Source organism: Carcharhinus amblyrhynchos, chromosome 26 (assembly GCF_965287045.1).
Source record: "Carcharhinus amblyrhynchos chromosome 26, sCarAmb.v2.hapA, whole genome shotgun sequence".
Lineage (NCBI taxonomy): Eukaryota > Metazoa > Chordata > Chondrichthyes > Carcharhiniformes > Carcharhinidae > Carcharhinus > Carcharhinus amblyrhynchos.
Genome location: NC_137349.1, coordinates 14,396,572 through 14,423,696, shown reverse-complemented (window position 1 = coordinate 14,423,696; position 27,125 = coordinate 14,396,572). Strand labels below are relative to the sequence as shown.

The 27,125-nt window shown below is 44.4% G+C and overlaps 1 protein-coding gene across 4 annotated transcripts; it reads left to right on the top strand.

Moving 5' to 3' along the window:
- The first annotated feature begins 5,724 nt into the window (after nucleotides 1-5,724).
- Nucleotides 5,725-26,996, top strand: kxd1 (KxDL motif containing 1). Of its 4 annotated transcripts, none has more exons than XM_080212724.1 (5): nucleotides 5,725-5,797; nucleotides 9,104-9,209; nucleotides 9,661-9,813; nucleotides 17,831-17,877; nucleotides 26,370-26,996. In XM_080212724.1, the coding sequence occupies exons 2-5, from the start codon at nucleotides 9,115-9,117 to the stop codon at nucleotides 26,609-26,611; spliced, it is 537 nt and encodes a 178-aa protein (XP_080068850.1). In that variant the 5' UTR covers nucleotides 5,725-5,797; nucleotides 9,104-9,114; the 3' UTR covers nucleotides 26,612-26,996. The 4 variants fall into 4 exon arrangements, with proteins under 4 accessions (XP_080068850.1, XP_080068851.1, XP_080068852.1 ...); XM_080212725.1 differs by lacking the exon at nucleotides 5,725-5,797 and adding an exon at nucleotides 5,874-5,974; XM_080212726.1 differs by lacking the exon at nucleotides 5,725-5,797 and adding an exon at nucleotides 5,937-5,964.
- Nucleotides 26,997-27,125: the final 129 nt, after the last annotated feature.

Below are 27,125 nucleotides of genomic sequence, written 5' to 3'. Positions count from 1 at the left end.
CTTCATCGGTGATTTTGAAGATTCAGAATAATTTATTTGCTTTTGTACTGAATATCTCGATTTATAAAGCCCAGGATCCCTTACTGGCTGTCAGTATACTCAGCTTGCCCTACCACCTTCAAACATTTGTGTACATGTACCCCAGAATTCAGTTCCTGCACCTCTTTTAAAATTGTTCCATTTAGTTTATATTTCCTCTTCTCATCCTTCCTATCAAAACTTCACATTTCTGTGCACTAAATTTCATTTATATCTGTCCATTTCACCAGTCGCATTCTCCTGAAGTTTATCATCCTCGTCATTGTTGACTACATTTGAGTTTTGTATTATCTGCAAAATTTGAAGTTGTGCTCTGTATACCCAAGTGCAGGTCATGAATATATATCAGAAAAGGTTGTGACCCCAACATTGAGCCCTGAGGAACACTATGCCCGCCATTCTGCAATATGATCCCTCACCAATAATGCCTATTTTCTGACTTTGTCTATTTCCTGTCCATGCTGTCAGTATTCCTTTAATCCCATCGACTTTAATTTTTCTATTAAGGCTATTATGTGATACTTTATCAAAGACGTTTCGAATGTCCTTGGGTACTACATGTCAAGCTATGCTCACTATAGGTTTTTAATGGTTCACACAGCTGGCGATGGTGTGTGTGTTGCATGTTATAAGTTAATCCCCAAAGGTTCTGTCATGCTATTTATAGGTGGCAGTAGCCTGGTAGATTTATAATCTTAGTAAGTTCTCCTGGTGGAGAATATAGATTTAATTAGCAATAAATGTGTGCTATAGTTAAGATTTGATTAGGTAATAACCAAACTGCACATTTACAGGAGCTCAAAATGTTGCACCGTTCCATCAGAGTGCTTTATCTTTGGAGCAGGAATCCTGTGAGCTCAGTAATCTGAGAATCATCGCGGGGGGAATCAGAGGGAATGGATTTCCATGTCAGACTGTGAGAAATAGATTAGATTGAGTGTCTGATTTCTACAAGTGGCCACACTGGCTTTGTCTCTGATTAAATCCCTCGAGTAAATGTTAATCTTGAACATGTCAGTTTTTCAGTGAGTTTATCAAGTCACATTGGTAACCTCAGTCAGGTAGACAGGAGGGGCTACAATTAGAGATGGGAAATTAGCTAGGGTTCTTGCTCCTGATCACTGGTCCAGTAAGCCCTGGGTTGGAGAGAGAGGGGAAATCAGCCAGGGTTGCTGCTCCTGATCACTGTCCAGTAATCCCTGAGTTACAGGGAGAGGGGAAATCAGCCAGGGTTCCTGCTCCTGATCACTGTCCAATGAGCGCTGGATTAGAGAGGAAATCAGTCAGGGTTCCTGCTCCTGATCACTATCCAGTGAGCCCTGCTGCAGAGTTTAAATTGGAATTGTGGTATCACTGGTTGAATAGTAAGTTGGCAGCTTGTTTTACATCTCTTTGACTTTATTTCCATGTGTCTGGTTTGGCTGTGATGTGATGTATGGGGTTTTGTATGAGATATCAGACGGAGCTTCATCATGTCTCACACTGGAGAAGAATCAATACTGGAATAAATTAACCACTCTGTTTCACCATTCACCTGGAGCTCAGAGCTCCTATGAATCTTCACACCATGTTGCTTCAGACGCCAATGGATAAAATGTACAATTGGCTGCTTTTCTCACATTTACCAAATTGTTAAAATGCTTAGTAATCTGGAGTGGGAAAATGTTGCTGGAGTAAAAGCAATCAAAGTGAACATTGTGAAAATTCAGATTTGCTTACAGATTTGATGTAGGAATAATCCCAAAACAAGTTCTCACTCTCTGCCACAATCGCTCCACCACTCACTCCAACCAACACAATAAACCCTATTCCCAGATCCTGGAGGCTGGATTCACACACACAGTCCAGCCACTGCACCAGTTTAAGGGCTGAAATAAGCAAGAAAGTGCACACAGGATGCACTGTCAGGCTGTGAAAACCACCGGGAAGCCATAAACTCACACAGGTTGCGGCCAGAAAGAGTAGCAGTGAGCAGAAAACTGCCTTCCGAGTGGAGCCCAGACCAGTGAGCATTCCATCAGACTGCACGCCAATTATCAAAACCACACTTGGTAAAACTCTCACCATTGTTTAAAGCAATTCATGTGGTATTTATTACTAGTTTAAATAATCAGAATCAACAATCACAATACAACCATTAGGATATCTTTGATATTTGTATAAAATAAACTGAAATTTGTCAATGTATTAGAGATTCATTAAGTTGTGCAATTTATGATCAGGATACACACTAATAAGCACAGTACATACACAGCCAATACCCAATATATATGCAGTGTGTATAGGGCACATCTGTAGTATGTATTCAGGTAGTGTGCATACTTTAGGCAGCAGCACAGACAGTATATTCAGTACATACACAATGTGTACACTCTGTGGGTAGTGTGTTTAACTACACCCAATGTATTCTATGCATGCAGTATCTACACAATATACAGAGTATAAAATATTTCACATTCAGCTTTAGACTGTAAGTTTGAATAGAACTGGTCTACCATTAATAATTTGATCCTATACAAATCTATCAAATACTGAATTGAGAATTTGTAGATGTTTCTGTCTATTCAGAATAATAAAAAAAATCCACAAATACACTGTCCTGGCATCAGTTATTTTGTCATCAAAGCACAGATCTAAGAAAGTTCACTGTCATACTCAGCAGGGTATGGGGAACAGACAGGAGAACGGCATTAAATCACAATGCTCATTCAACAAGCTACTGGAGATGCAACAGGCTAATTGGTCACTTCCATCTCAACAATTCTGTGATTCTGTACAGGTCATTAAATGTCACTGTTTATTCAGGGTAAGGAGCACTCACTGTAACTACAGAGTGCCTGTTTATTCAGCAGGGTGAGGATCACTCATTGTAACTGTACAGAGACCCTGTTTATTCAGGGTAAGGGTCACTCACTGTGTGCAGAGTCACTATTCAGGGTAAGGAATACCCCCTGTGTAATTGTACAGAATCACTGCTTATTCAGGATAAGGATCACTCATTCTGTAACTGTATAGAGTCACTGTTTATTCAGCAGGGTAAGGGTCACTCACTGTGTAACTATACAGAGACACTTTATTCAGGGTAAGGATCACTCACTGTAACTGTACAGAGTCACTGTTTATTCAGGGTAAGGATCACTCACTGTGTAACTGTACAGAGTCACTGTTTATTCAGGGCAAGGATCACTTATTGTGTAACTGTAGAGAGTCACTGTTTATTCAGGGTAAGGATCACTCACAGTGTAACTGTACAGAGTCACTGTTTATTCAGCAGGGTAAGGATCACTCACTCTGTAACTGTTCAGAGTCACCGTTTATTCAGGGTAAGGATCAGTCACTGCGTAACTGTGCACAATCAGTGTTTAGTCGGGGTAAAGATCACTCACTGTGTAACTGTACAGAGTTGCTATTTAGTCAGCATGGTAAGGGTCACTGACTGTAACTGTACAGTCACTGTTTATCCAGGGTAAGGATCATTCACTGTGTAACTGTACAGATTCACCACTTATTCAGAGTAAGGTTCACTCACTGCGTAGCTGTGCAGAGTCACTGTTTATTCAGGATAAGGATCACTCATGGTGTAACTGCAGAGTCACTGTTTATTCAGGGTGAGGATCATTCACTGTGTAACTGCAGAATCACTGTTTATTCAGGATAAAGATCACTCACGTTATAAATACAGAGTCACTGCGTATACAGGGTGAGGATCACTGACTGTAACTGTGCAGAGTCCTGTTTATTCAGCAGGGTAAGGATCACTCACTGTGTAACTGTACAGAATGATGTGGGTATGCCGGCGTTGGACTGGTGTAAACACAGTAAAAAGTCTGACAACACCAGGTTTTAGTCAGGTGACCTGACGAAGAGGCAGTCCCCTCGAAAGCTTGTGAGTATATTATCAAATAAATAGGTTGGACTAAAACCTGGTGTTGTCAGACTTTTAACTGTACAGAATCACTGTTTATTCAGCAGAGTAATGATGACTCACTGTGTAACTGTATAGAGTCACTGTTTATTCAGGATACGGGTCACTCATTGTGTAATTGTACAGAGTCACTGTTTATTCAGCAGGGTAAGGATCACTCACTGTGTAACTGAGCATAGTCACTGTTTATTCAGGGTAAGGATCACTCACTGTGTAACTGTACAGAGCCACTGTTTATTCAGGGTGAGGATCACTCACTGTGTAACTGTACAGAGTCACTTTTTTCAGCAGGGTAAGGATCACTCACTGTGTTACTGTGCACAGTCACTATTTATTCAGGGTAAGGATCATTCACTGTGTAACTGTACGGAGTCCCTGTTTATTTAGCTGGGTAAGGGTCACTCACTGTGTAACTGTACAGAGTCGCTGTTTATTCAGCAGGATAAGGATCACTCACTGTGTAACTGTACAGAGTCACTGTTTATTCAGCAGGGTAAGGATCACTCACTGTGCACCGCAGGGATTGGTGCTGGGGCCTCAACTGTTTACCATTTATATAGATGATCGGGAGGAGGGGGCTGAGTGTAGGGTGACGAAATTTGCTGATGACACGAAGATGACTGGAAAAGCAAATTGCATGGAGGTTGTGGAAAGTCTGCAGAGGGATCTGGATAGGCTGAGCAAGTGGGTGAGGACCTGGCAGATAGGGTATAATGTTGGCAAGTGTGAGGTTATCCACTTTGGCAGAAATAATAGTAGGAGGGATTATTATTTAAAAGGCGAAAAGCTGCAACATGCTACGGTGCAGAGGGGCCTGGGGGTCCTTGTGCATGAGTCGCAAAAACCCAGTCTGCAGGTGCAGCAGGTGATCAAGAAGGCAAATGGAATGTTGGCCTTTACAGCAAGGGGGATAGAATATAAAAGTAGGGAGGTCTTGCTGCAACTGTACAGGGTACTGGTGAGGCTGCAGCTGGAGTACTGTGTGCAGTTTTGGTCGCTGCACTTGCAGAAGGATATATCGGCCTTGGAGGGAGTGCAGAGGAGGTTCACTAGGCTGATACTGGAGATGAGGGGGTTGGACTATGAAGAGAGGCTAAATAGACTGGGTCTGTACTTGTTGGAGTTTAGAAGGATGAGGGGGGGATCTTACAGAGATATGTAAGATAATGAAGAGGATGGATAGGGTAGAGGCAGAGAGATTCTTCCAGCTTAGAAAGGATAGCAGGACTAGAGGACACACCCTCAAGATAAGGGGGGGGGGGGGTGCAGTTTAGAACAGAGTTGAGGAGGAACTTCTTCACTCAAAGGGTGGTGAATCTCTGGAATTCTCTGCCCGTTGAAGAGGTGGAGGCTACTTCCCTAAATATGTTTAAGTCATGGGTGGATAGGTTTCTGATAGACAGGGGAATGAAGGGTTATGGGGAGAACGTGTGAAAGTGGAACTGATCCACTTCAGATCAGCCATGATCTTGTTGAATGGCGGTGCAGGCTCGAAGGGCTAGATGGCCTACTCCTGCTCCTATTTCTTATGTTCTTATTCAGTGTACGGATCACTCACTGTGTAACTGTACAGAGTCGCTATTTATTCAGGGTAAGGATCACTCACTGCGGATGGATGCTGTTGGTGGTAGAAATCTGAGTTGAATTTGTTGATGAGCTGTCGGAGTGAGGGCGGTTACCATGGAAACGCACGCCGGAGGCGCCGGCCAGAGGCTTCATCCGGGGATTGTGACCACCTGACCACGTCATCCGGGCCACTGGGAACGTCACAGGGGCGGGGTTGCGCCTGCGCGCTGGGGTTGCAGAGTGTGAGAGCCGGGCCTCCGGAAGCAGGTCAGAGAATTAGCGGCAAAACTCTTTTCAGTACCCCATGTAATCCCTACCCCCTCCGCCCCCGACATCAGTGATCACCCAACAGCCCTGAAAAGCAGTGTGTAACACTAGGGTACAGTAATGGTGGAGACGGCTCCGGTACTGTTTTACACTGGGGTACAGTACTGGTGAGGATAGGTCTGTCAGTGTGTATCACTGGGCTACAGTACTGGTGGGGACTGGTCTATCAGTGTATAACACTGGAGTACAGTAATGGTGGGAATGGGTCTGTCACTATATAACATTGGGATACAGTACTGGTGGGGACAGCTATGTACCTGTAAAACACTGGGATACAATAATGATGGGGTTGGGTTTGTTACAGTGTATCACTGGGGTACAGTACTGGTGAGAATGGGTCTGTCTCTGTATAAACTGGGGTACAGTGCTGGTGGGGATGAGTCTGTCACTGTACAACACTGGGGTACAGTACTGGTGGGGATGTGTCTGACACTGAGGTACAGTACTGATGGGGACTGGTCTGTCACTGTGTAACACTGGGATATAGTACTGGTGGGGATGGGTCTGTTACTTTATAACGCTGGGGTACAGTACTGGTGGGGTGGGTTTGTTACTATATAATGCTGGGGTACATTACTGATGGGGATGGGTCTGTCAGTGTATAATACTGGGGGTACAGAAGGTGGGGATGGTTCTGTCACTGTATAACACTGGGATACAGTACTGATGGGGACAGGTCTGTCACTGTAAAATGCTGGGGTACAGTACTCAGGATAGTTCTGGCACAGTATAATTCTGATGTACAGTATTGGTGGGGTCAGGTCTGGCAGTGTGTAAGGATTCGCATTTTAATCAGTAATCTCTAAACTGTCTGTGCTTTATATGCTCTGTCTGAGGCCAGAACTCTCCATTCACCTGACGAAGGGGGTAACCCCGAAAGCTAGTGAGTATATTATCAAATAAATAGGTTGGACTAAAACCTGGTGTTGTCAGACTTTTTAGTGTGTAACACTGGGGTACTGCACTGATGGGGATAGGTCTGTCACTGTTTTACACTGGGGTACAGTACTGGTGGGGTGGGTTAGTCACTGTACAACACTGGGCTACAGTACTGGTGGGGACAGGTCTGTCAGTGTATAACATTTGGGGTACAGTAATGGTGGGACAGGTTTGTCACTGTATAACATTGGGATATAGGACTGGTGGGGACAGGTCTGTCCCTGAATAACACTGTGGTACACTACTGGTGGGGATGTGTCTGTCACTATATAACACTAGAGTACAGTACTGGTGCGGATGGGTCTGTCACTATATAACACTGGGGTACCGTACTGATGGGGACGGGTCTGTCACTATAACACTGGGATACACTAGTGTTGGGGACAGGCCTATCACTGTATAACGCTGGGGTACAGTACTGGTGGAGATAGGTCTCTCACTGTCTAACACTGGAGTACAATATTGGTGGGGACGGGTCTGTCAGTGTGTAACACTGGCGTACAATACTGGTGTGGACGGGTCTGTCACTGTATAACTCTGGGATACAGTACTGGTGGGGATGAGTCTGTCGGTATGTAACACTGGAGTACAGTATTGGTGGGGACATGTCCCTCACAGTATGATACTGGGGTACAGTTCTGATGGGGACGGATCTGTCACTGTATAACACTGGGGTACAGTACTGGTAGGGACGGGTCTGTCACTGTGTCACACTGGGGTACAGTACTTGTGTGGACGTGTCTCTCACTGTGTAACACTGGGGTACAGTTCTGATGGGGATGGATCTGTCAGTTTCTCACTGGGGTACAGTGCTGGTGGAGACGGGTCTATCACTGTGTAACACTGGGGTACAGTACTGGTGGGGACAGGTCTGTCACTGTGTAACACTGGAGTACAGTACTCATGGGGATGGGTCTGTCACTGTGTAACACTGGGGTTCAGTCCTGGTACGGATGGGTTTATTACTGTATAACACTGGGGTACAGCACTGGTGGGAACTGGTCTGACACTGTATAACTATGGGGAACTATACAGGTGAGGACGGGTCTGTCACAGTATAACACTGTGGAACAGTACTGTGAGGATGGGTCTGTCATTGAATATCACTGGGGAACAGTACTGGTGGGAATGGGTCTGATGCATTATAACACTAGGGTACAGTACTGGTGAGGAGGAGTCTGTTGCTGTATTACACAGGGGTACAGTACTGCGGATGGGTCTGTCACTGTGTAACACTGAGGTACTCTACTGGTGGGGACGTGTCTGTTACTGTATCACACCGGGATACAGAACTGGTGCAAACTAGTCTGACATTGTATAACAATGGGGAGCTGTACAGGCGGGGACTGGTCTGTCACTGTATAACACTGGGGTATAGTATTGTTTTGCATGGGCTTGTCACTATATAACACCGGGGTACAGTACTGGTGGGGTGGGTCCGTCACTATAACACTGGGGAACAGTACTGGTGGGGAAGGGTCAGTTACTGTATAACACGGGGGTACAGTACTGGTGGGAGTAGACCTGTCACAGTATAACACTGGGGTACAGTACTGGTAGGGACAGGTTTGATATTGGGGTACAGAGCTGGTGTAAAGGTCTGTCACTGTATTACATTGGGCTATAGTACTGCTGGGACGGGTCTGTCACAGTATAACACTGGGTTACAGTACTGGTGGGGATGGGTCTGTCACTTTGTAACACTAGGATATAGTGCTGGTGGGGACGGTCTGACACTGTATAACACTAGGGTACAGTACTGGTGGGGACAGGTCTGTCACTGTATACACACTGGGGTACAGTACTGGTGGGGATGAGTCTGTCATTGTGTGACACTGGGATACAGTACTGGTGGGGACAGGTCTGTCACTATATAACAGTGGGGTATAGTACTGATGTGGATGGGTCTGTCACTGTATAACATGGGTACAGTACTGATGGGGACAAGTCTGTCACTATATAACACTGGGGTATAGTACTGATGTGGATGGGTCTGTCACTGTATAACACTGGGGTATAGAACTGAGGTGGACAGGTCTGTCACTATAACACTGTGGTACAGTACTGGTGGGGATGGGTCTGTCACTGTATAACACTGGGATACAATACTGGTGGGGATAGATCTGTCACTGTAACACTGGGGTACAATACTGGTGGGGATGCGTCTGTCACTATATAACACTGGGGTACAGTACTGCTGGGGATGGGTCTGTCAATTTAATTCAATTATTATTGTCACCCAAATTGGAATAGTCAACTGTATTCATTTGAATGGCACTCTGTGATGGTTCATTGTGTGTTTTCCAGGGTTGCACGGGATGGAGGCGTCTGCCTCTGGTGTGTTCTGTAGCAGGATGTTGAGCATGGTGAACCGCGAGGATGTTAATGCCATTGTCCAAGCACAAAGACACATGTGAGTATCAGATTGCTGAGACCCTGGCTCTGGATGACAGAGAGCTGTCACTGATGTTCTTTCTAAGAGAAAACATCATCAACCTGACTGACTCTCACTGGGGTATGGGTCCCACACACACTGACTCTCACTGGGGTATGGGTCCCACACACACTGACTCTCACTGGGGTATGGGTCCCACACACACTGACTCTCACTGGGGTACGGGTCCCACACACACTGACTCTCACTGGGGTATGGGTCCCACACACACTGACTCTCACTGGGGTACGGGTCCCACACACACTGACTCTCACTGGGGTATGGGTCCCACACACACTGACTCTCACTGGGGTACGGGTCCCACACACACTGACTCTCACTGGGGTACGGGTCCCACACACATTCTGGCCATTGGAATCACACTGTCGCGAATTAAGTCCAACCTTTACTAACCTTTGTCCTCTGTCAGGTTGGACCGTTTTGAGAAGACAAATGAGATGTTATTGAACTTTAACAATCTGTCGAGTGTGAGGCTGAACCAGATGACAGAACGATACCAGCACCATACTCGGGCCCTTGTGGAGATGAAAAAGGATCTGGACAGTATCTTTCGGCGAATAAGGTACCACATCAGTGAATGGACACAGGTGTTTTGAGTGATTGGAAGGGGAAGTCGCTGTCTCCCGCTTTTCCTGCATCTTCACCCTTCTCCTCCCTGATCACATTGATTCAATTCCTTGATCTTTGTTTCCAGGCTTGTCCATGTCCCCCCTCCAGCTGACATTCCTGCCTTTCTGATCCTGGTCTCCCCACACCACCCTATAGCACAACCTGCAGCCGTGTAATACGGCACTCTGATGTTCCCTTCTCACATCAGCTGCTTCAAAACCTACAGATCTTGCCTTGTTCCTGGGCTAGTGTTAAAACTTTTTTTAAAAAATTATTAGCATCACAAGCAGGCTTACATTAACACTGTAATGAAGTTACTGTGAAAATCCCTTAGTCATCATACTCCGGCACCTGTTCGGGTATCACAGAATCATAGAACCTTACAGTGCAGAAAGAGGCCCTTCGGCCCAAGGAGTCTGCACCGAACACAATCCCACCCAGGCCCTACCGCCATATCCCTATGTATTATACCCACTAATCCCTCCAATTTACGAATTCCTGGACACTGCAGGGCAATTTCTTAGCATGGCCAATCAACCTAACCTGCACATCTTTTGACTGAGGGAGGAAACCGGAGTACCCGGAGGAAACCCACGCAGACACAAAGAGAATGTGCTGATTCTACACAGACAGTGACCCAAGCTGAAAATTGAACCTGGCTCCTGGTATTGTGATACCAGTTAGAAGTTCAGTTGGAATTCCTTGTTCTGGCCTCAGTCTGGTGACTCATGCCCTCCACTCATTGAAGACAGGATGTGGCTGTGATTCCTCCATTCTCAGCGATTAAACACACTGCCAGCAGCCGTAACCACTGGAGACACATGAAGAGTGGTTATGGGTTCTGCTCCTGAAGGAATTGCACTTTGGAAAGCTTTGTAGGATGGGGGAGCAGATTTCACAGAATTGTTACAGCACGGAAGGAGGCCATTTGGCCCTTTGTACCTGTGCTGGACCTCGTCCTTCTCCCCACGTTGTCTCTTTTCAAATAATAATCCGATTCTTCAATGGACCCTGTCTCCACCACTCAGGCAGCAAATTCCAGATCCCAACCACTCACTGCGTGAAAAAGTTTCTCCGTGTCGCCATTGCTTCTTTTGCCAGTTATCTAATTCTGTGCCCTCTGTTTCTTCATCCTTCCACCAATGGGAGCAGTTTTTCCCTTGCTCTTCATTTGGAATACCTCTTTCAATGTCCTTTCAGCTTCTCTCCTCCAGGTAAAGCAGTGCCAACTTCTCCAATCCGTCCACATAACTGAAATTCCTCATTTGTGGAACATTCTCACCAATTTATTCTGCACTCTCTGATGCCTTCACATCCTCACTGAAGCATGGTGCTCAGCGCAGGATAATAGTACTCCGGTTGAGGCCAAACCTGTGTTTTATGCAGATTTGACATAACTGCTTTTGTGCTTTGCCCCTTCTAATAAAGCTACAGTTTGCTTTATTAACTACTCTCTCAACCTGTCCTGCCACCTTTAATGAATTATGCATGTATACACCCAAGTCCCCCTCTCCTGCACTCCCTTTAGAAAATACCCTTTGGTTTGTACTGTTTTTATGTGTTCTTTCAAATGAATTCCATCACATTTCATAGATTTATAGAATCCCAACAGTGCAGAAGGTGGCCATTCAGCCCATCAAGTCTACTCCGACAACAATCCCACCCAGACCCTATCTCTGCAACTCCATGTATTTACCGTGCTAATCCCCCTGACACTAAGGCGCAGTTTAGCATGGCCAATCAAACTAATCTGCACATCTTTGGACTGTGGGGGGAAACTGGAGCACCCGGAAGAATCCCACGCAGACACGGGGAGAACGTGCAAACTCCACACAGTCATCCAAGGCCAGATTTGAACTTGAGTCCTTGGAGCTATGAGGCAGCTAACCACTGTGCCACCATGCCGCCCATTCATCCATAGAAATCCTACAATGTAGAAAGAGGTCATTCGGCCCATTGAGCCTGCACCGACGACAATTCTACCCAGGCCCTATCCCCATAACACCAAGTATTTACCATGTTAATCCCCCTGACAGTAAGGAGCAATTTAGCATGGCAAATCTACCTAACCTGCACATCTTTGGACTGGGAGGAAACCGGAACACGTGGAGGAAACACACGCAGACACAGGGAGAATGTGCAAACCCCACGCAGACAGCGACCCGAGGATGGAATCGAACTTGAATCCCTGGCACTGTGAGGCAGCAGTGCTAACCACTCTGACACTGAGCCTCCCGATTTCTCTGCATTGAATTTCATCCAACAGATTTATTTGGCAGCACTAGCTTTCGGAGTCTGACTGCTTCATCAGGTGAGTGAGGACTTGTGTTCACAAATGGGGCATATACAGACATAAACTCAATTTACAAGATAACGATTGGAATGCGAGTCTTTAAAGGTAATCAAGTCTTAAAGGTATAGACAATGTGAGTGGAGAGAGGGTTAAGCACAGGTTAAAGAGATGTGTATTGTTCCCAGCCAGGACAGTTAGTGAGTTTTGCAAGCTCAGGCAAGTCGTGGGGGTTACAGGTAGTGTGACATGAACTCAAGATCCCAGTTGAGACCGTCCTTGTGTGTGCGGAACTTGGCTATTAGTTTCTGCTCAGCGATTCTGCATTGATTTGTGTCCTGAAGGCCGCCTTGGAGAACGCTTATCCGAAGATCAGTCGCTGAACGTCCGTGACTGCTGAAGTGTTCCCCGAATGGAAAGGAATACTCCTGCCTGGTGATTGTCGAGCGGTGTTCATTCATCCGTTGTCAAAGCGTCTGCATGGTCTCCTCAATGTACCATGCCTCGGGACATCCTTTCCTGCAGCGTATCAGGTAGACAACGTTGGCCGAGTTGCTAGAGTGTGTACCGTGTACCTGGTGGATGATGTTCTCACGTGAGATGATGGCATCCATGTTGATGATCTGGCATGTAATGCAGAGGTTGCTGTGGCAGGATTGTGTGTTATGGTCACTGTTCTCCTGGAGGCTGGGTAGTTAACCGACCTCCTCAGAAAACAAACATGGGACATGGCGGACAGAGTGCCCTATGTCGTCCAGTACTTCCCCAAAGCGGAGAAGCTTCTCCGGAGTCTTCAGAATATCATTGATGAAGACAAACATCTCGCCAAGGCCACCCTTCACTTCTTGCCTTCAAACAACCTCACAACCTCAAACCGACCATTATCTGCAGCAAACTATGACAAGGGATGAATGAACACCACTCAGCAGCCACCAGACAGGAATATTCCCTTCCAGTTGAGGAACACTTCAGTCATGGGCATTCAGCCTTTGATCTTCAGGTAAGCATTCTCCAAAGTGGCCTTCATGACACATGACAATGCAGAATTGCTCATCAGAAACTGATAGCTATGTTCTGCACATATGACGACGACCTCACCTGGGATCTAGGGTTCGTGTCACACTATCTGTAACTCCCATGACTTGCTTGGACTTGCCAAATCTCATTAACTGCCCTGGCTGGAGACAATTCACACCTCTTTAACCTGTGCTTAACCCTCTCTCAACTCACACTGTCTGTACCTTTAAGACTTGATTACTTGTAAAGACTCGCATTCCAACCATTATCTTGTAAATTGAGTTTATGCCTTTATATGCTCCATTTGTGAACAGAACTCCCATTCACCTGATGAAGGAGCGAGACTCCGAAAGTTTTTGCTACCAAATAAACCTGGCTGGACTTTAACCTGGTGTTGTGAGACTTCTTACTGTGCTTACCCCAGTCCAACGCCAACATCTCCACATCTTGAATTTCATCTATCAGTTGTTCACTCATTCCAGTGACCTATTTCTGTCCTTTTGAAGCTGTACATTCTCCTCCTTGCAGATCACAATGCTTTCAAGTTTCGTATCGCCCACAAATTGAGGAATTGTTCCGTGGACCAAGGTCCAGATCATTAATATATATCAGGAAAGGCCTGAACACCCAATCCCTGGGGAACGCCTCTACAAAACATCTTCCAGCCTAAAAAATATCCATTACTCTCTGGGACTTGATGATTGAGTTATAAGGAGAGACTGAATAGACTGGGACTTTTTTCTCTTGGAGCATAGGAGGCTGAGGGGTGACCTTATAGAGATCTATAAAATAATAAGAACATAAGAAATAGGAGCAGGAGTAGGCCATCTAGCCCTTCGAGCCTGCCCCGCCATTCAATAAGATCATGGCTGATCTGTCGTGGCAGATAGTCAATATCCTTTCCCAAAGCTAGGAGAATCTAAAACTAGAGGGCATAGGTTTAAGGTGAGAAGGGAGAGATACAAAAGTGTCCAGAGGGGCAATTTTTTCACACAGAGGGCAATGAGTGTCTGGAACAAGCAACCAGAGATGATAGTAGAGGCGGATACAATGTTATCTTTTAGAAAGTGTTTAGATAGTTACATAGGTATGATGGGTATAGAGGGATATGGGCCAAATGCGGGCAATTGGAATTAGTTTAGGGGTTTATAAAAATAAGGGCGGCATGGGCAAGTTGGGCCAAAGAGCCTGTTTCCATGCTGTAAAACTCTGACTCTGCTTCCTGTCACTCAGCTAGTTGGTTCCACGTTGTTGCTGTCTCTCCAATCCCATGAGCGGTGACTCTGCTCACAGATTTGTTTTGTGGTTATTTATCAAATGCCTTTTGGAAATTCATCTCATCAACACTGCTGCTCTTAGCATTACCTCAGCAAAAAATAAATAAACTTTAACTTTAGACCCCAGAACACACAGTGTTAAAAGTTTCCTTTCAGATTTCTGTTTTTGTTGCAGTGACGTTTAAAGGGCTTTCACCAGCAAGTTAGTACAAGATCATTTACCCCAACCAAATGCATGCGGGTTTTCCTTAATTAATCTACATTTGCCCAAATGAATATTAATTTTGTCCTGAATTATTGTCTGAGAGGAGAAATTGGAAATCTTTGCTGCTCAGCCCTGTATTGAGATGTTGTGTTGTACCACTGGAGGGAGCAGCTACCGGCTGGCGTTTAGCCAGATCACTGCAAGGTGTGGGGCTGTTCGAACCAGCCTGATGTTACTGGGTGTGTGCAGCGTGGGACCGTTCTAACCAGCTTGATGTTACTGGGTGTGTGCAGCGTGGGACCGTTCCAACCAGCCTGATGTTACTGGGTGTGTGCAGTAGCGCTGTCGCTGAATTCTCGTTTGCAATAAACCAGTGAAAACTCAAAGTGAAAATAACAGATTAAATGTTAGCAAATTGGTAAATTAAGAATTTAACAAATCAAATAAGGTGAAAGCCCTTTAAACATCACTGCAACAAAAACAGAAATCTGAAAGGAAACTCTTAACACTTTGTGTTCTGGGGTCTTAAAGTTTATTTATTAGTCGCAAGTAAGGCTTACGTTAACACTGCAATGAAGTTACTGTGATGTTCCCCAAGTGCCCAAGGCCCCCACATGCTCACCCACCACAGAAAGCCTCCATCATGCCACTGCACGGCATGCGCTCCCTGTCCAGAAATACCCAGTGGCAAATGTGGGCAGACAGACAAGCCCCTTGACTGTCCATTCCCCACAATTTTTATTGACCAGCTTGGCCTGGCCCAGGAGCAATTCCACAAGGATTCTACACACTACAATTCTACACCCCCACCTTTGCTCTTCCCCACCCCCACCTTTGCTGTTCCCCACCCCCACTTGCGCTCCCTCCTTGCGCCTCCTCTTACTGAAGTGCAACAAAAGAGAAAGTAACACTTTTAGAAACTCACAGGTGCGAATGCAGCCTGGGACAAGTCACATGTGCATAGTGCACAGACTCCACAAAATCCTAAAAGACGCACGCATCCACCAAAATCTGTGAACCTATGGAACTGCTGCACACAACACTCTTCACCTCAGATCCCCAGTGGTAAGGGAGAGGACCCCTGCGTGGAGAGCCCTCCACTGGGTACTCTCCTACTGGATGGCAGGGCATGTCCAGGTGATGGGTGAAGACAAGGAGGTGAAAGGTGTGCAGCAGCAGCCCATACCGCAGAGCTCTTTGTGCCATGCTAAAGGCACAGTGGAGACGCCTGCCTTCCTTCTATTGCCATTCAAAGACCTAGTGTTCAAGGCACCCCTGCAGCCCTATGGCGGGTCTAAAAACACCTTGAGGTTGCATGATGGTTCTGATTGGGATTGCACGAGCGATGCTGCCTCGAGTGCTGCACCCTCTCTACCTACTGAGGTTCTGGGTTCAGGCGACTGCAGTAACCCCACATCCAGGAGGCTGGGCCCTGCGCAAACGGTTGGGGTGGGGGGTCTCTTCTGGTGAGGTTGGAGGCTGGGGATACCAGCATCTCAAAAGCCTCCCTCTCCTTGCCATCCTCACCCTGATACCATTCTCTTCCAGATTTGGACTTCTTTCATTTATAAAGGATAACAACTAGCTCATGTTTGTGTGCGAGTGAGTGAGTAGAACACCGGAGAACTCCTGGCAGATTCTGAGTTCCTCCCACAAACTGACAGCGGGCGCCTGCGGGATAGCGATCGGTGGGCGTACATGCGCGGGGTAACAATATCTCTGTGATGAAGGGTGATCCAGGCTCGAAACGTTGGCTCTATTCTCTTCCAAAGGTGCTGTCAGACCTGCTGAGATTTTCCAGCATTTTCTGTTTTTGTTTCAGATTCCAACATCTGCAGTATTTTGCTTTTATTGCAGTATTTCTGTGTACAGTTTTAGGCAGTATTGTTGTATGGGGAAAACAAGCATACATAATCTGTGGTGAAGGACGTCTCATTGACTATCAGAAAAAATGTCTAAAATTAGAAGGCTTTGTCTGAATGTGTTTCATAAGTTCATAAGATATAGGAGCAGAATTAGGCTATTCAGCCCATTGAGTTTGCTCCTCCATTCAATCATGGTCGATATGCTCCTCTTTGCCATTTTCCTGCCTTCTCCCTATAACCCTTCAACTCATTGCCAATTAAAAATCTGTTTAACTGCTCAAATTTATTCACTGCCCCTGCATCCACTGCAGTTTGGGGTAGCAAATTCCACAGATTCACAACTAGTCACATTGTAGCTTCTCCTCAACTCTGTTTTAAATTTGCTGCCCCTTATCCTAAGACTATGACCTCTTGTCTGAGAATGCTCCACGCCTACTTTATCCATACCTTTTATCATCTTGTATATCTCAATTTGATCTCCCCCATTCTTCTAAATCTCAGAGAGTATTGGCCTAAACTAAGAACAAAGAAAATTACAACACAGGAACAGGCCCTTCGGCCCTCCAAGCCTGCACAACCATGCTGCCCGACTTAACTAAAACCCCCTAACCTTCCGGGAACCATATCCCTCTATTCCAATCCTATTCATGTATTTTTCAAGATGCCTCTTAAAAGTCACTACTGTATCCACTTCCACTACCTCACCCACCAGCGAGTTCCAGACAACCATTACTCTCTGTGTAAAAAAAAAATTTGCCTCGTACATCTCCTTTAAACCTCGCACCTTAAACCTATGCCCCCTAGTAATTGACTCTTCCACCATGGGAAAAAGTTTCTGACTATCCACTCTGTCCATGCCTCTCATAATCTTGTCATAGACTTCTATCAGGTCACCCTCAGCCTCCATTGTTCCAGTGAGAACAAACCAAGTTTCTCCAACCTCTCCTCATAGCTAATGCCCTCCATACCAGGCAACATCCTAGTAAATCTTTTCTGTATCCTCTCCAAAGCCTCCACATCCTTGTCTAATCTCTCTTCATACGACAAACCCCTCATCTCTGGAGCCAATCTAGTGAGCCTCCTCTGAACTGCCTCCAGTGCCACTACACATCTTTCCTCAAATAAGGGGACCAAAACTGTGCACAATAATCCAGGTGTGGCCTCACCAATGTCTTGTATAGTTGCGACAATATTTCCTTACCTTTATATTCAATTCCTTCAGCTATAAATGCTGACATTTCATTTGCTTTCTTTATTATCTGCTGTAGCTGTTTTCCTGAGACCTGATCAGTCATCATTTGTTTTATCCCTTGCAGGATTTTGAAGGACAAACTCGCAAAGCAACACCCGGAAGCATTCAACAGTAAGTATGTTCAGGGGAGCTGAACATTTTTCACAGAGTAATGCCATTTATCCAGCTATGGGGACTGTCAGAGATTCCCTTAGACATTTAACAAGTTGTGACATTGTTAGGAAAGTTTCACACACAAACAGAAATGTTTTGCTTTGAGACAGCTAGCGATTCAGCCTTTCATATTGGGAAGGTACAGACAGCAATAGTTCAAGGATTAGATCCAATGGAACGGTGTTCAGGGTAATGAAAGGACAAGCAGTGAATGCAATGGCCATATACCCAGAATCTCTTCGTACTTGCATTTGATTCAAATAAGCGAGTAAATCCACACTGTGTGTCAGTAATAAATCTGAATGTTCAGAATCACAAAGCTTTATTTTACTTAGTGCAAGAATAATAAAGCATTTTCACATTGGTGTGACAACCAGTTAATCAGCATCTTCAGCTGTCGCTTGAGTCGTGTGTGATAGGATGGGGCAAGCATCCCCATGGATGGAATGGGGTGCATCTGCCTGCTTTCTGAGACATTAGAAACATTGCTCTCTGCTCAGTAAAGTTTCAGAATTCCTTTTTCAAACAGGAGTTTTATTTAATCCATTTTCTCCTCTCAATTGGAAGCTATCCTGAAGATTAATCAATCTTGGGAGTTGGCTATCGGGGGATACGGACCAAATGCAGGCAATTGTGACCAGCTTCAGGGTTTAAAAAAAAGGGCGGCATGAACAAGTTGGGCTGAAGGGCCTGTTTCCATGCTGTAAACCTCTACGACTCTATGACTCTGAACCTCAGGCTCAGAGACTGTGTCTCAAGATAGCATTCTAACCAAAGAATCCTGGCCAGTTGGCATTAACTCTTTCACCCGGGGAAGCATCTGTTCTCAGCAGCCCTCTGGGAGAAAGGCTTCTCCCTCCTGATTGATCATTATGCAGTGACTCATGCTGGAAAGTTTGAGGTTGTGCGTGTGTATAGCCTAGGGACAGTGTGTATGTGTAAAGAATTGGAATCAGTTATGATCAATGCTCCCTCTCAACTGTGCAGCCGCCCACAAGTTAGCCACTTTACATTAATTACTTAGTTTAAAAAAGCTTAGACGCAATGGACTTCAATAACGAGATGAGGTTTGTGAGATCGCCACAGTTTAATGCCTCATTAACTTTTCCAAACTTCCGGGAATGACTGCAGCAGAATACCATGAAACAATAAACATGCAAACTAGGCATGTAATTGGTACTGAGTTGCAACACAGAGGATTATGAGATGTACTTTTTGGTAGGAAGATTAGGAATGTTGAGAACTCCCTGGAAAATGAAGCTAAAAAGAGTTTATTTTTATTGGTGCCACAAATAGGTTTACATTAAAACGGCAGTGAAGTTACTCTGAAAATGCAGGCTGTAAATGAGGTAGAGAGCCTGCAGGAATCTGGGGTACAGATACATCAGTCACTTAAAAAAAAAACTGACACAGGTTCATTTTTTTTATAAAGCAAAAGAATACAGTTGAAAAGCAGAGAAATTATGTTAAATTTGTAGAGTGACTGAGTTATATCTCACTGGCCTCCTAATGTATTTATAAGCAAAGATACAGATACATTCAAGAAAATGTAAACATGATTCCTGGAAGTAATACCAGAATTGAAAGAAAGCACTGCCTCAGAACGTGGTGGAGGCAGGTTCAAATGAACAGAAGTTAAACTATTGTCTAAAAAGGAGCAATGTGCAGCATTACTGGGAGAAAGTGGTAGAATGGCGCTAAGTGAATTGCTCATTGGGAGAGCCAGTAGAGATATGATGGGCCAAATGGATTCGTCTATGCTCTAAAAATCCTGTAATTATATGATATAAACAGTACAAGAGGTAGGTGAGGTTGTGACCAGATAGAGGTGGTTAAGGTTATGAAGTGGTTGATGTAGAGGAAATGTTCCCACTTTTCAAACAGTTCAAACGAGACACCACCAATATATGAAAATCATAGGAAGACAAGAAATAGGAGCAGGAGTAGGCCTTTTGACCTGGAACCAGCACTGCCATTCTAATATATTATTGCTGATCTGCCTCCATGCCAGTTCCCCACAATATCCCATATTCCTTGATATCGTCAGTGTATAGAAATCTATTGGTCTCTGCTTTGAATACACAGTGACTGAAGTTCCACACACCTCTGGGGCAGAGAATTCCAAAGATTAACCAGCTTCTAACTGAAGACATTCTTCTTCTCAGTCCTAAATGGCCGACCTTTTATTCTGAGCCTAACCTCTGGTTTTAGAATCTCTATGTCATGATGTAGAGATGCCGGCTTTGGACTGGAGTAAACACAGTAATACTTCTTACTTTAGAATCTCTAGCCAGGGAAATGTCATTTCTGCATCTACCCTGCTGAGTCCTTTAAGAATGTGATTGTAGAGAGTTGTTTTTCAAACTGGAGGCCTGTGACCAGCAGTGTGCTTCAGGGATCAGTGCTGGGTCCACTGTTACTTGTCATTTATATTAATGATTTGGATGAGAATTTAGGAGGCATGGGTAGTAAGTTTGCAGATGACTTCAAGATTGGTGGCATAGTGGACAGTGAAGAAGATTGTCTAGGATTGCAAAGGAATCTTGATCAGTTGGGCCAGTGGGCTGACAAATGGCAGGTGGAGATTAATTTAGATAAATGTGAGGTGATGCATTTTGGTAGATTGAACTAAGGCAGGACTTACTCAGTTAGTGGTAGGGCGATGGGGAGAGTTATAAAATAAAGAGATCTAGGAGTACAGGTTCATAGCTCCTTGAAAGTGGAGTTGTAGGTGGATAGAGTAGTGAAAAAGGCATTTGGCCTGCTTGATTTCATTGGTCAGAACATTGAATACAGGAGTTGGGACATCTTGTTGAAGTTGTACAAGACATTGGTAAGGCCACACTTGGAATACTGTGTACAGTTCTGGTCACCCTATTATAGAAAGTATATTGTTAGACTAAAAAAAGTGCAGAATAGATTTACTAGGATGCTACCGGGACTTGATGGTTTAAGTTATAAGGAAAGGCTGGATAGATGGGACTTTTTTCCCTGGAGCGTAGAAGGCTGAGGGGTGATCTTATAGAGGTCTGTAAAACAATGAGGGGCATAAATCAGCTAGACTGTCAACATCTTTTCCCAAAGGTAGGGGAGTCTAAAACTAGAGGGCATAGGTTTAAGGTGAGAGGGGAGAGATACAAAAGTGTCCAGAGGGTCAATTTTTTCACACAGAGGATGGTGAGTGTCTGGAACAAGCTGCCAGAGATAGTAGGAGAGGCAGGTACAATGTTGTCTTTTAAAAAGCATTTAGGCAGTTACATGGATACGATGGGTATAGAGGGAAAGGGGCCAAGTGTAGGCAATTGGGAGCAGCTTCGTGGTTACAAAAGGGGCGGCATAGATAAGTTGGGCTGAAGGGCCTGTTTCTGTGCTGTAAACCTCTACGAGTCTATGTGGTCTGTGATAATTTTCTAGCTTTATTTGGGAGATCATGGTTGGAGAAGATGAAGCTTAACTGGAATGCTGTCAACAGATTGGTTGATGTCAACACAGACCTACAGCACCTTCTGGATAATTTCAAGAGTCTATTGGAAGAGACATTTGGCTTAATGAAGAGAGTTCAAATGAAACTCAAGATAAAGCTTAATAGTCAACCAAAAAGTTTCTATGCAAGAGCGGTGCTATATGCAATTCATCCCACAGTCAAGGGAGAATTAGTACAACTTGTTAGCATTGGTGTGTTTGAGCCAGTTACAGTGAGTGACTGGGCTACTCCCATTGTGCCTGTCATGAAACCAGATGGTTCTGTTTGTATTTGTGGTGATTTTAAAACAATCATAAATCCGGTGTTGTGCGCTGGTCAATATCCACTTCCTTTAGTTGAAGATTTGTTTGCTGGATTATCAGGTGAGTAGAAATTCAGCAAGATTGATCTTTCAGCAGCATAATTACTGGTGAATGTAGCTGCTGAAACTCAACCGTTGCTTAATATTCTTACTCATAAAGATTTTTTTGTTATAAATGATTGCCTTTTGGAATAACATCTGCACCAGCCCAATACCAAAGATCAATGGATCAGATTTCAAGCGGTCTCTCTGGCGTACAATGTTACCTGGATGATATTCTAATTACACAGTCCAGTGAACAGGAGCACTTGAATAATTCAGAAGCAACATTGGAATGTCTTCATTTACATGGCCTGCGTATCAAGGAAGAAAAGTCTAAACTTTTCCAGATGTCAGTCCAGTATTTGGGTCACATTATTGATAGTAAAAGGCCACATAAAGCACCTGAAAGATGGACGCTATTTTAGGAGCACTATATTTGACAAATGTTATGCAATTGAGGTCGTTACTGAGATTAATAAATTATTGTGGCAAATTTATTCCTAACTTAGTTACATTATTGAAGCCATTGTGTAATTTAGTATATTTGAAACAATCATGGGGTTGGACAGCAGAATGTGTGAAAGCATTTACAGATGTTAAAGATGTTTTGCAGAAGTCTGAAGTATTGGTTCATTTTTAATCCGAAGCTGTGATTACTGTTTGCTTGCAGCACTTCACATTATGGAGTATGGGCAGCAGTTTCGCGTATTATGCCTTCAGGAGAAGAATGACTAGTTGCTTTTGCTTCTCATAGTGCTGAATCTAACTATGTTCTGCTAGAAAAAGGAGCATTGAGTCTAATTTTTGGTGTACAAAGTTTTCATCATTATTTATATGGTCATCATTTCACATAATTGACTGATCGTTGACCCTTTACTATTTTTGGGCCATATAAAGACATAAAGTCATTAGCTGGTAGCCACTTGCAATCAGTGACCTTATCTACACACTCCTACAATATAAAGCATCATCAGTCAGAGTGCCATGCTAATGCTGATGCATTATCATGCTTACCTTTACCTGTACAGAGATACCACCAATCAGTTTTGCTAATATTCATCATTTTTCGCTAGTTGATCATTTCCCTGTGACAGCTTCTCAAGTTTGAAAGGAACGAAAGCTGGGATGCATCGTCCGCATCCTGATTTAAAACCACGTGTGTTGAGAAAGCTTGAAATGACTGTCCAAAGTGGGGAATCTGAGTGATCATTCTTCCTCTGTCTGTGTGGAAAAGTTCCTGAACAACAACAGGAGGGACGATAAGGGAATTAACTCAGCTATTTTTGGTAGCTGGGTCTGGGTGCTCAGATTGAAGGAAAAAGGGGACAATGTCAATCCTGTGCACCATTGTCTCTTTACATCCTTGGATGTGGCCTAATATGCCGTGGCAACTATTGAATGTAGATTTTACTGGCCCATTTGAAGGTTACATGTTCTCAGTCATAATTGACGCATGCTCAAATTGGCCAGAAGTTATCATGAAATGTATTACATCTGTACAAACCATTGAAAGACTTGACAAAATATTTGCAAAATTTGGTAAACCAGATCAGATTGTTAGCAAAAGTGACTCACACTTTACTTCACAAGGGTTTGAAGATTATCTCGAAGTAAATAGTATTCAGTATATAAAATCAACATTTGTACAATCCTTCAGACATTCTTTCAAAGCTTCAAGACACGTTTTGTGAATGGCTTTTTGGCATCTTATAGAAACGCTGCTCATGAGATTTCCTAAAGTTCACCTTCATTACTCTCTTAAAGAAAAAGTTGAGAACTATGTTTGATTTGTTATTACTTCCAGAACTTCAGAGGTAGGCGCCGGAATTCTACCACCCCGCCGCCATGGAATTGGAGAGAGTGAGGGGTGGATAATGGAAATGTCCGTTAACCTTGGGCAGGATTTTCCGATCTTGGGTCGAGTGAGGCCGTAAAATCATGCCCAGAGTGTCAACAATCTCAGAATGCAAAACAACACTCATATTTCAGCAAGGAGGTAGAGTGTAATTCTGCCACGAGTGAGAAATGAGTACCAGCCATAGTTAGAGCAAAAACAGTCCAGTTTGTTACATGGTTCAATCCGAAGACAAACTAGTTTGGCAGTGCCGTGCTGACCAATTGTTAATGTCTCAAAGTGATTTCTATAATCATCTCCAGAAACACCAACTTCCTTTGTCCCTCGTGTTGTGAACACTGCTACAGAAGACTTAAAATCCGAGTTGCTTTATGATAATGTCTTTGCTACAATACCACACAAGAATGAAGCAGACTTAGTTCCAAGAAGTGTCTGCTGAAGTTCCAAATCATACTTCTAGGATCAGCTCAGCCAAATTACAGAACAGCGCATATAATCAAAGAGGAATAGATGTCCTCATGATCGACTTTCTTATTGATTGTGTCTAATGATTAATGAGGCTTTGTACTGTGTCTAGAGTATTATCGATCCTATGTATAATATCTTAGTAATTTGTTGTCATGACCACAGAAGCAAAGAAGGAGGGATATTATACTTTTAAAAGTTGCTTTCAGAGCTGTGGTGGTGATGTCAGTAAGATGTTGCAGGCTATTGTTTTACTCTCAGATTTACTTGCAGGGCATCCTTGGGCTGGGTGGGGGTGATGATGAGGCAGAGGCCATGGTACATGTTAGTACTAATGACATAAGTAGAATTGCATCAAGAATTTATAGTTGGGCAATAGACTAAGGAACAGGACCTCTCGGGTTGTAATCTCAGGATTACTCCCAGTGTCACATGCTAGCGAGCACAGAAATGGGAGGATAATGCAGGTGAATGTGTGGCTTAAGAGTTGGTGCAGGAGGGAGGGTTTTAGATTCCTGGATCACTGGAACCATTCCTGGGCAAGGTGGGATCTGTACAAGCTGGACGACCTACGTCTGAACCAGAGTGAGACTTGCTGAAGGTTTTGCTGGTGCTGTTGGGAGGAGTTAAACTAATCTGGTAGGCGGAGGGAACACAGTTTGTTAGCAGAATAAGGACATAGTATCATACAGTAAAGCAATCATGTTGGAGTGCAGCTGTATTAAGTTTCAAGGGAGTAAGGAAGGCCAGGCTGGATAGCGTCTACTTTAATGCCAGGAATATTGCAGGTAAAACGAATGAGTTAAGGGTGAGGATTGAAATGTAGAATTTTGATTCAGTAGCCGTCACAGGGACGTGTTTGAGAAAGGGGCAGGCTTGGCAGCCCGACATTCTGGGATATAGAATCATCAGTGGAGACAGGGGAGGGGGTAAAAGGGGAAGAAGCATTGCATTGTTAGTTAAGGAGTCAGTTACTGCAGCAAGAAGAGATGATATCTTGGAGCGGGCGTTGGATGAAGTTTTGTGGATAGGAAGCAGCAGCCACATTTGCTAGATGGCTTTTATTGTTGAGAAAATTAAATTAGCTAAGATAATTGCCTGTTATTGTTTTTACACACCTCTGCGGATTGTGCACATACTTGTCCTCAATTTCCTGCCGACTATCCGAGGGTCTGTAATAAGGAGGGATGTATTTGCATTGGAGGCAATTGAGAGAAGGTTCATCAGGTTGATTCCTGGGATGAGGGATTGTTTTATGAGGAAAGGCTGAGCCTATGCTCTTCGGAGTTTCGAAGAATGAGAGGTCATCTTATTCAACCACTTTAATTTTGAAGGGGCTTGAGAGGGTATTTCCCCTTATGGGCAAATCTAGAAGTAAAAAAAAATCTCCAATTTACGATGGAGTTGAAGAGGAATTTCTTCTCACTGAGGGTCATTAGACTTTGTAATAACTTCTCCATAGAGAGCAGTGGAGGGAGAGAATCCATCGTAGTGGGGGGAGGTGGGGAGACTACAGACAAATCAGCCATGATCTTATTGAATAGCAGAGCAGGCTCAAGGGGCCGAATGGCCTACTCCTCCTATTTCTTGTCATCTTATTGTTTTAACGTGACTGGAAGGCTACACTGATAGATTTAGATAATGTACAGTGGGAGGAGGTTGTTGTGGAGCAGAAACTCCAGCACAGACCAGCTGTAAACCTGTTCTAATGTTTGCTGTGGATTTGAGCGAGTTGCCAGGTCCTGACTGTTGCCTGAGAAATGGTTCCAGCAAATAGAGAATCACTGGGGACACGGTAAAAAATAACTCATTACCCGCAGGAAGGAAAAGCTAAACAATGAACCGATTTAAAGATATTAGTTTGGAGGAATTATCTCTAGTTGTTCACTGGAGTGTGAAAACGCTGCCAATAGTTTCTGTGTCTCTGCTATACTGAGAAACTTGGCCCGTATAGTGGGTAATGATATACCATGGAAGGGTCGGCTGTAAGTTTGTACCTATGAATTGCCCGGGGAATGTTTCTTAACCTCAGCTGCACAGTGCAGTCAGGTGGGCATGTAGAAGAGCCAGGGTAGCATGTTGGGGAGTATGGTGGAGTCAATGAAGGGGTGAAGTTGGGAGAGGAGCGGGTATTGATGTTGGAGTTGCAGGATGGGATAGGAATGGGTTGGGTGAGGATGGGATGAATGTTTGGGTTGGGGTGGGTGGGCTGTAAGTGGTAGGTCGTAACTGAGGTCTGTGAGACTGGCTTTACGTGTGACTGCATTGTGTTGACATTTGCTTCTGCTTTTTTTGGTGGATAGGTATCTACAGTTCCCTGGTTGCAGAAGATGATGAAGATTTTGATCCAATCCCAAAGGGCTCATTACCACTTTCTGCCACTTTGGATCTAAGCTCTGACTCCAGTAACACCAGCCCCACGTTACTGTCCACAGGAGCAAGCGGAGATTCAGAAGACGCCTTGCAGGGACTTGCAGACACTCTGGCAATTAAGGGACAGACTGATGGACATGAGCAGCCTGTCAGGGTAGGTGGCGAAGAGTAAACCCCAAAATGCACCTGGATAGTGTGTCCCCCTCCATCGGGAGGGTGTAGGCAGTCTGCACGTCAGCCTCAAGGACCCAGCAAGTTCTGAAAGAAGCTTTTAGCCTGTTATTGGCAGAGCAAAGACACGGAGATTGATGCCTGAGGAAAAAATGAATTCCCTTCAAGCGTTGTCGTGTTTTTCTTGTTTTTTTATTGCAGTGTGACTTACCGTTTCTAACTATATTCAGGGACCTCCACTCACTATGTGATCCTCGGGGTTAATATGAAACACTCTTGCTGTGACACATTCACTGTGTGACTGTAGGATTTGCGCAATGTGGATTGATAATGATGTAAAAGTGACAAAATAAACTGTTGCCAGCAGCTGTAGCTGATGGGATGGATGTGTTGCAATGTCAGGTTAGTTGTTGCTGAGTTGAGATTGCCACGGTTGGCATAAATCCTTGTCACTCAGTTCCCTCCTAAAACTGGCAGCGTTTTATCTCGGGCTAGGATGCTGTGGATCATGGCCA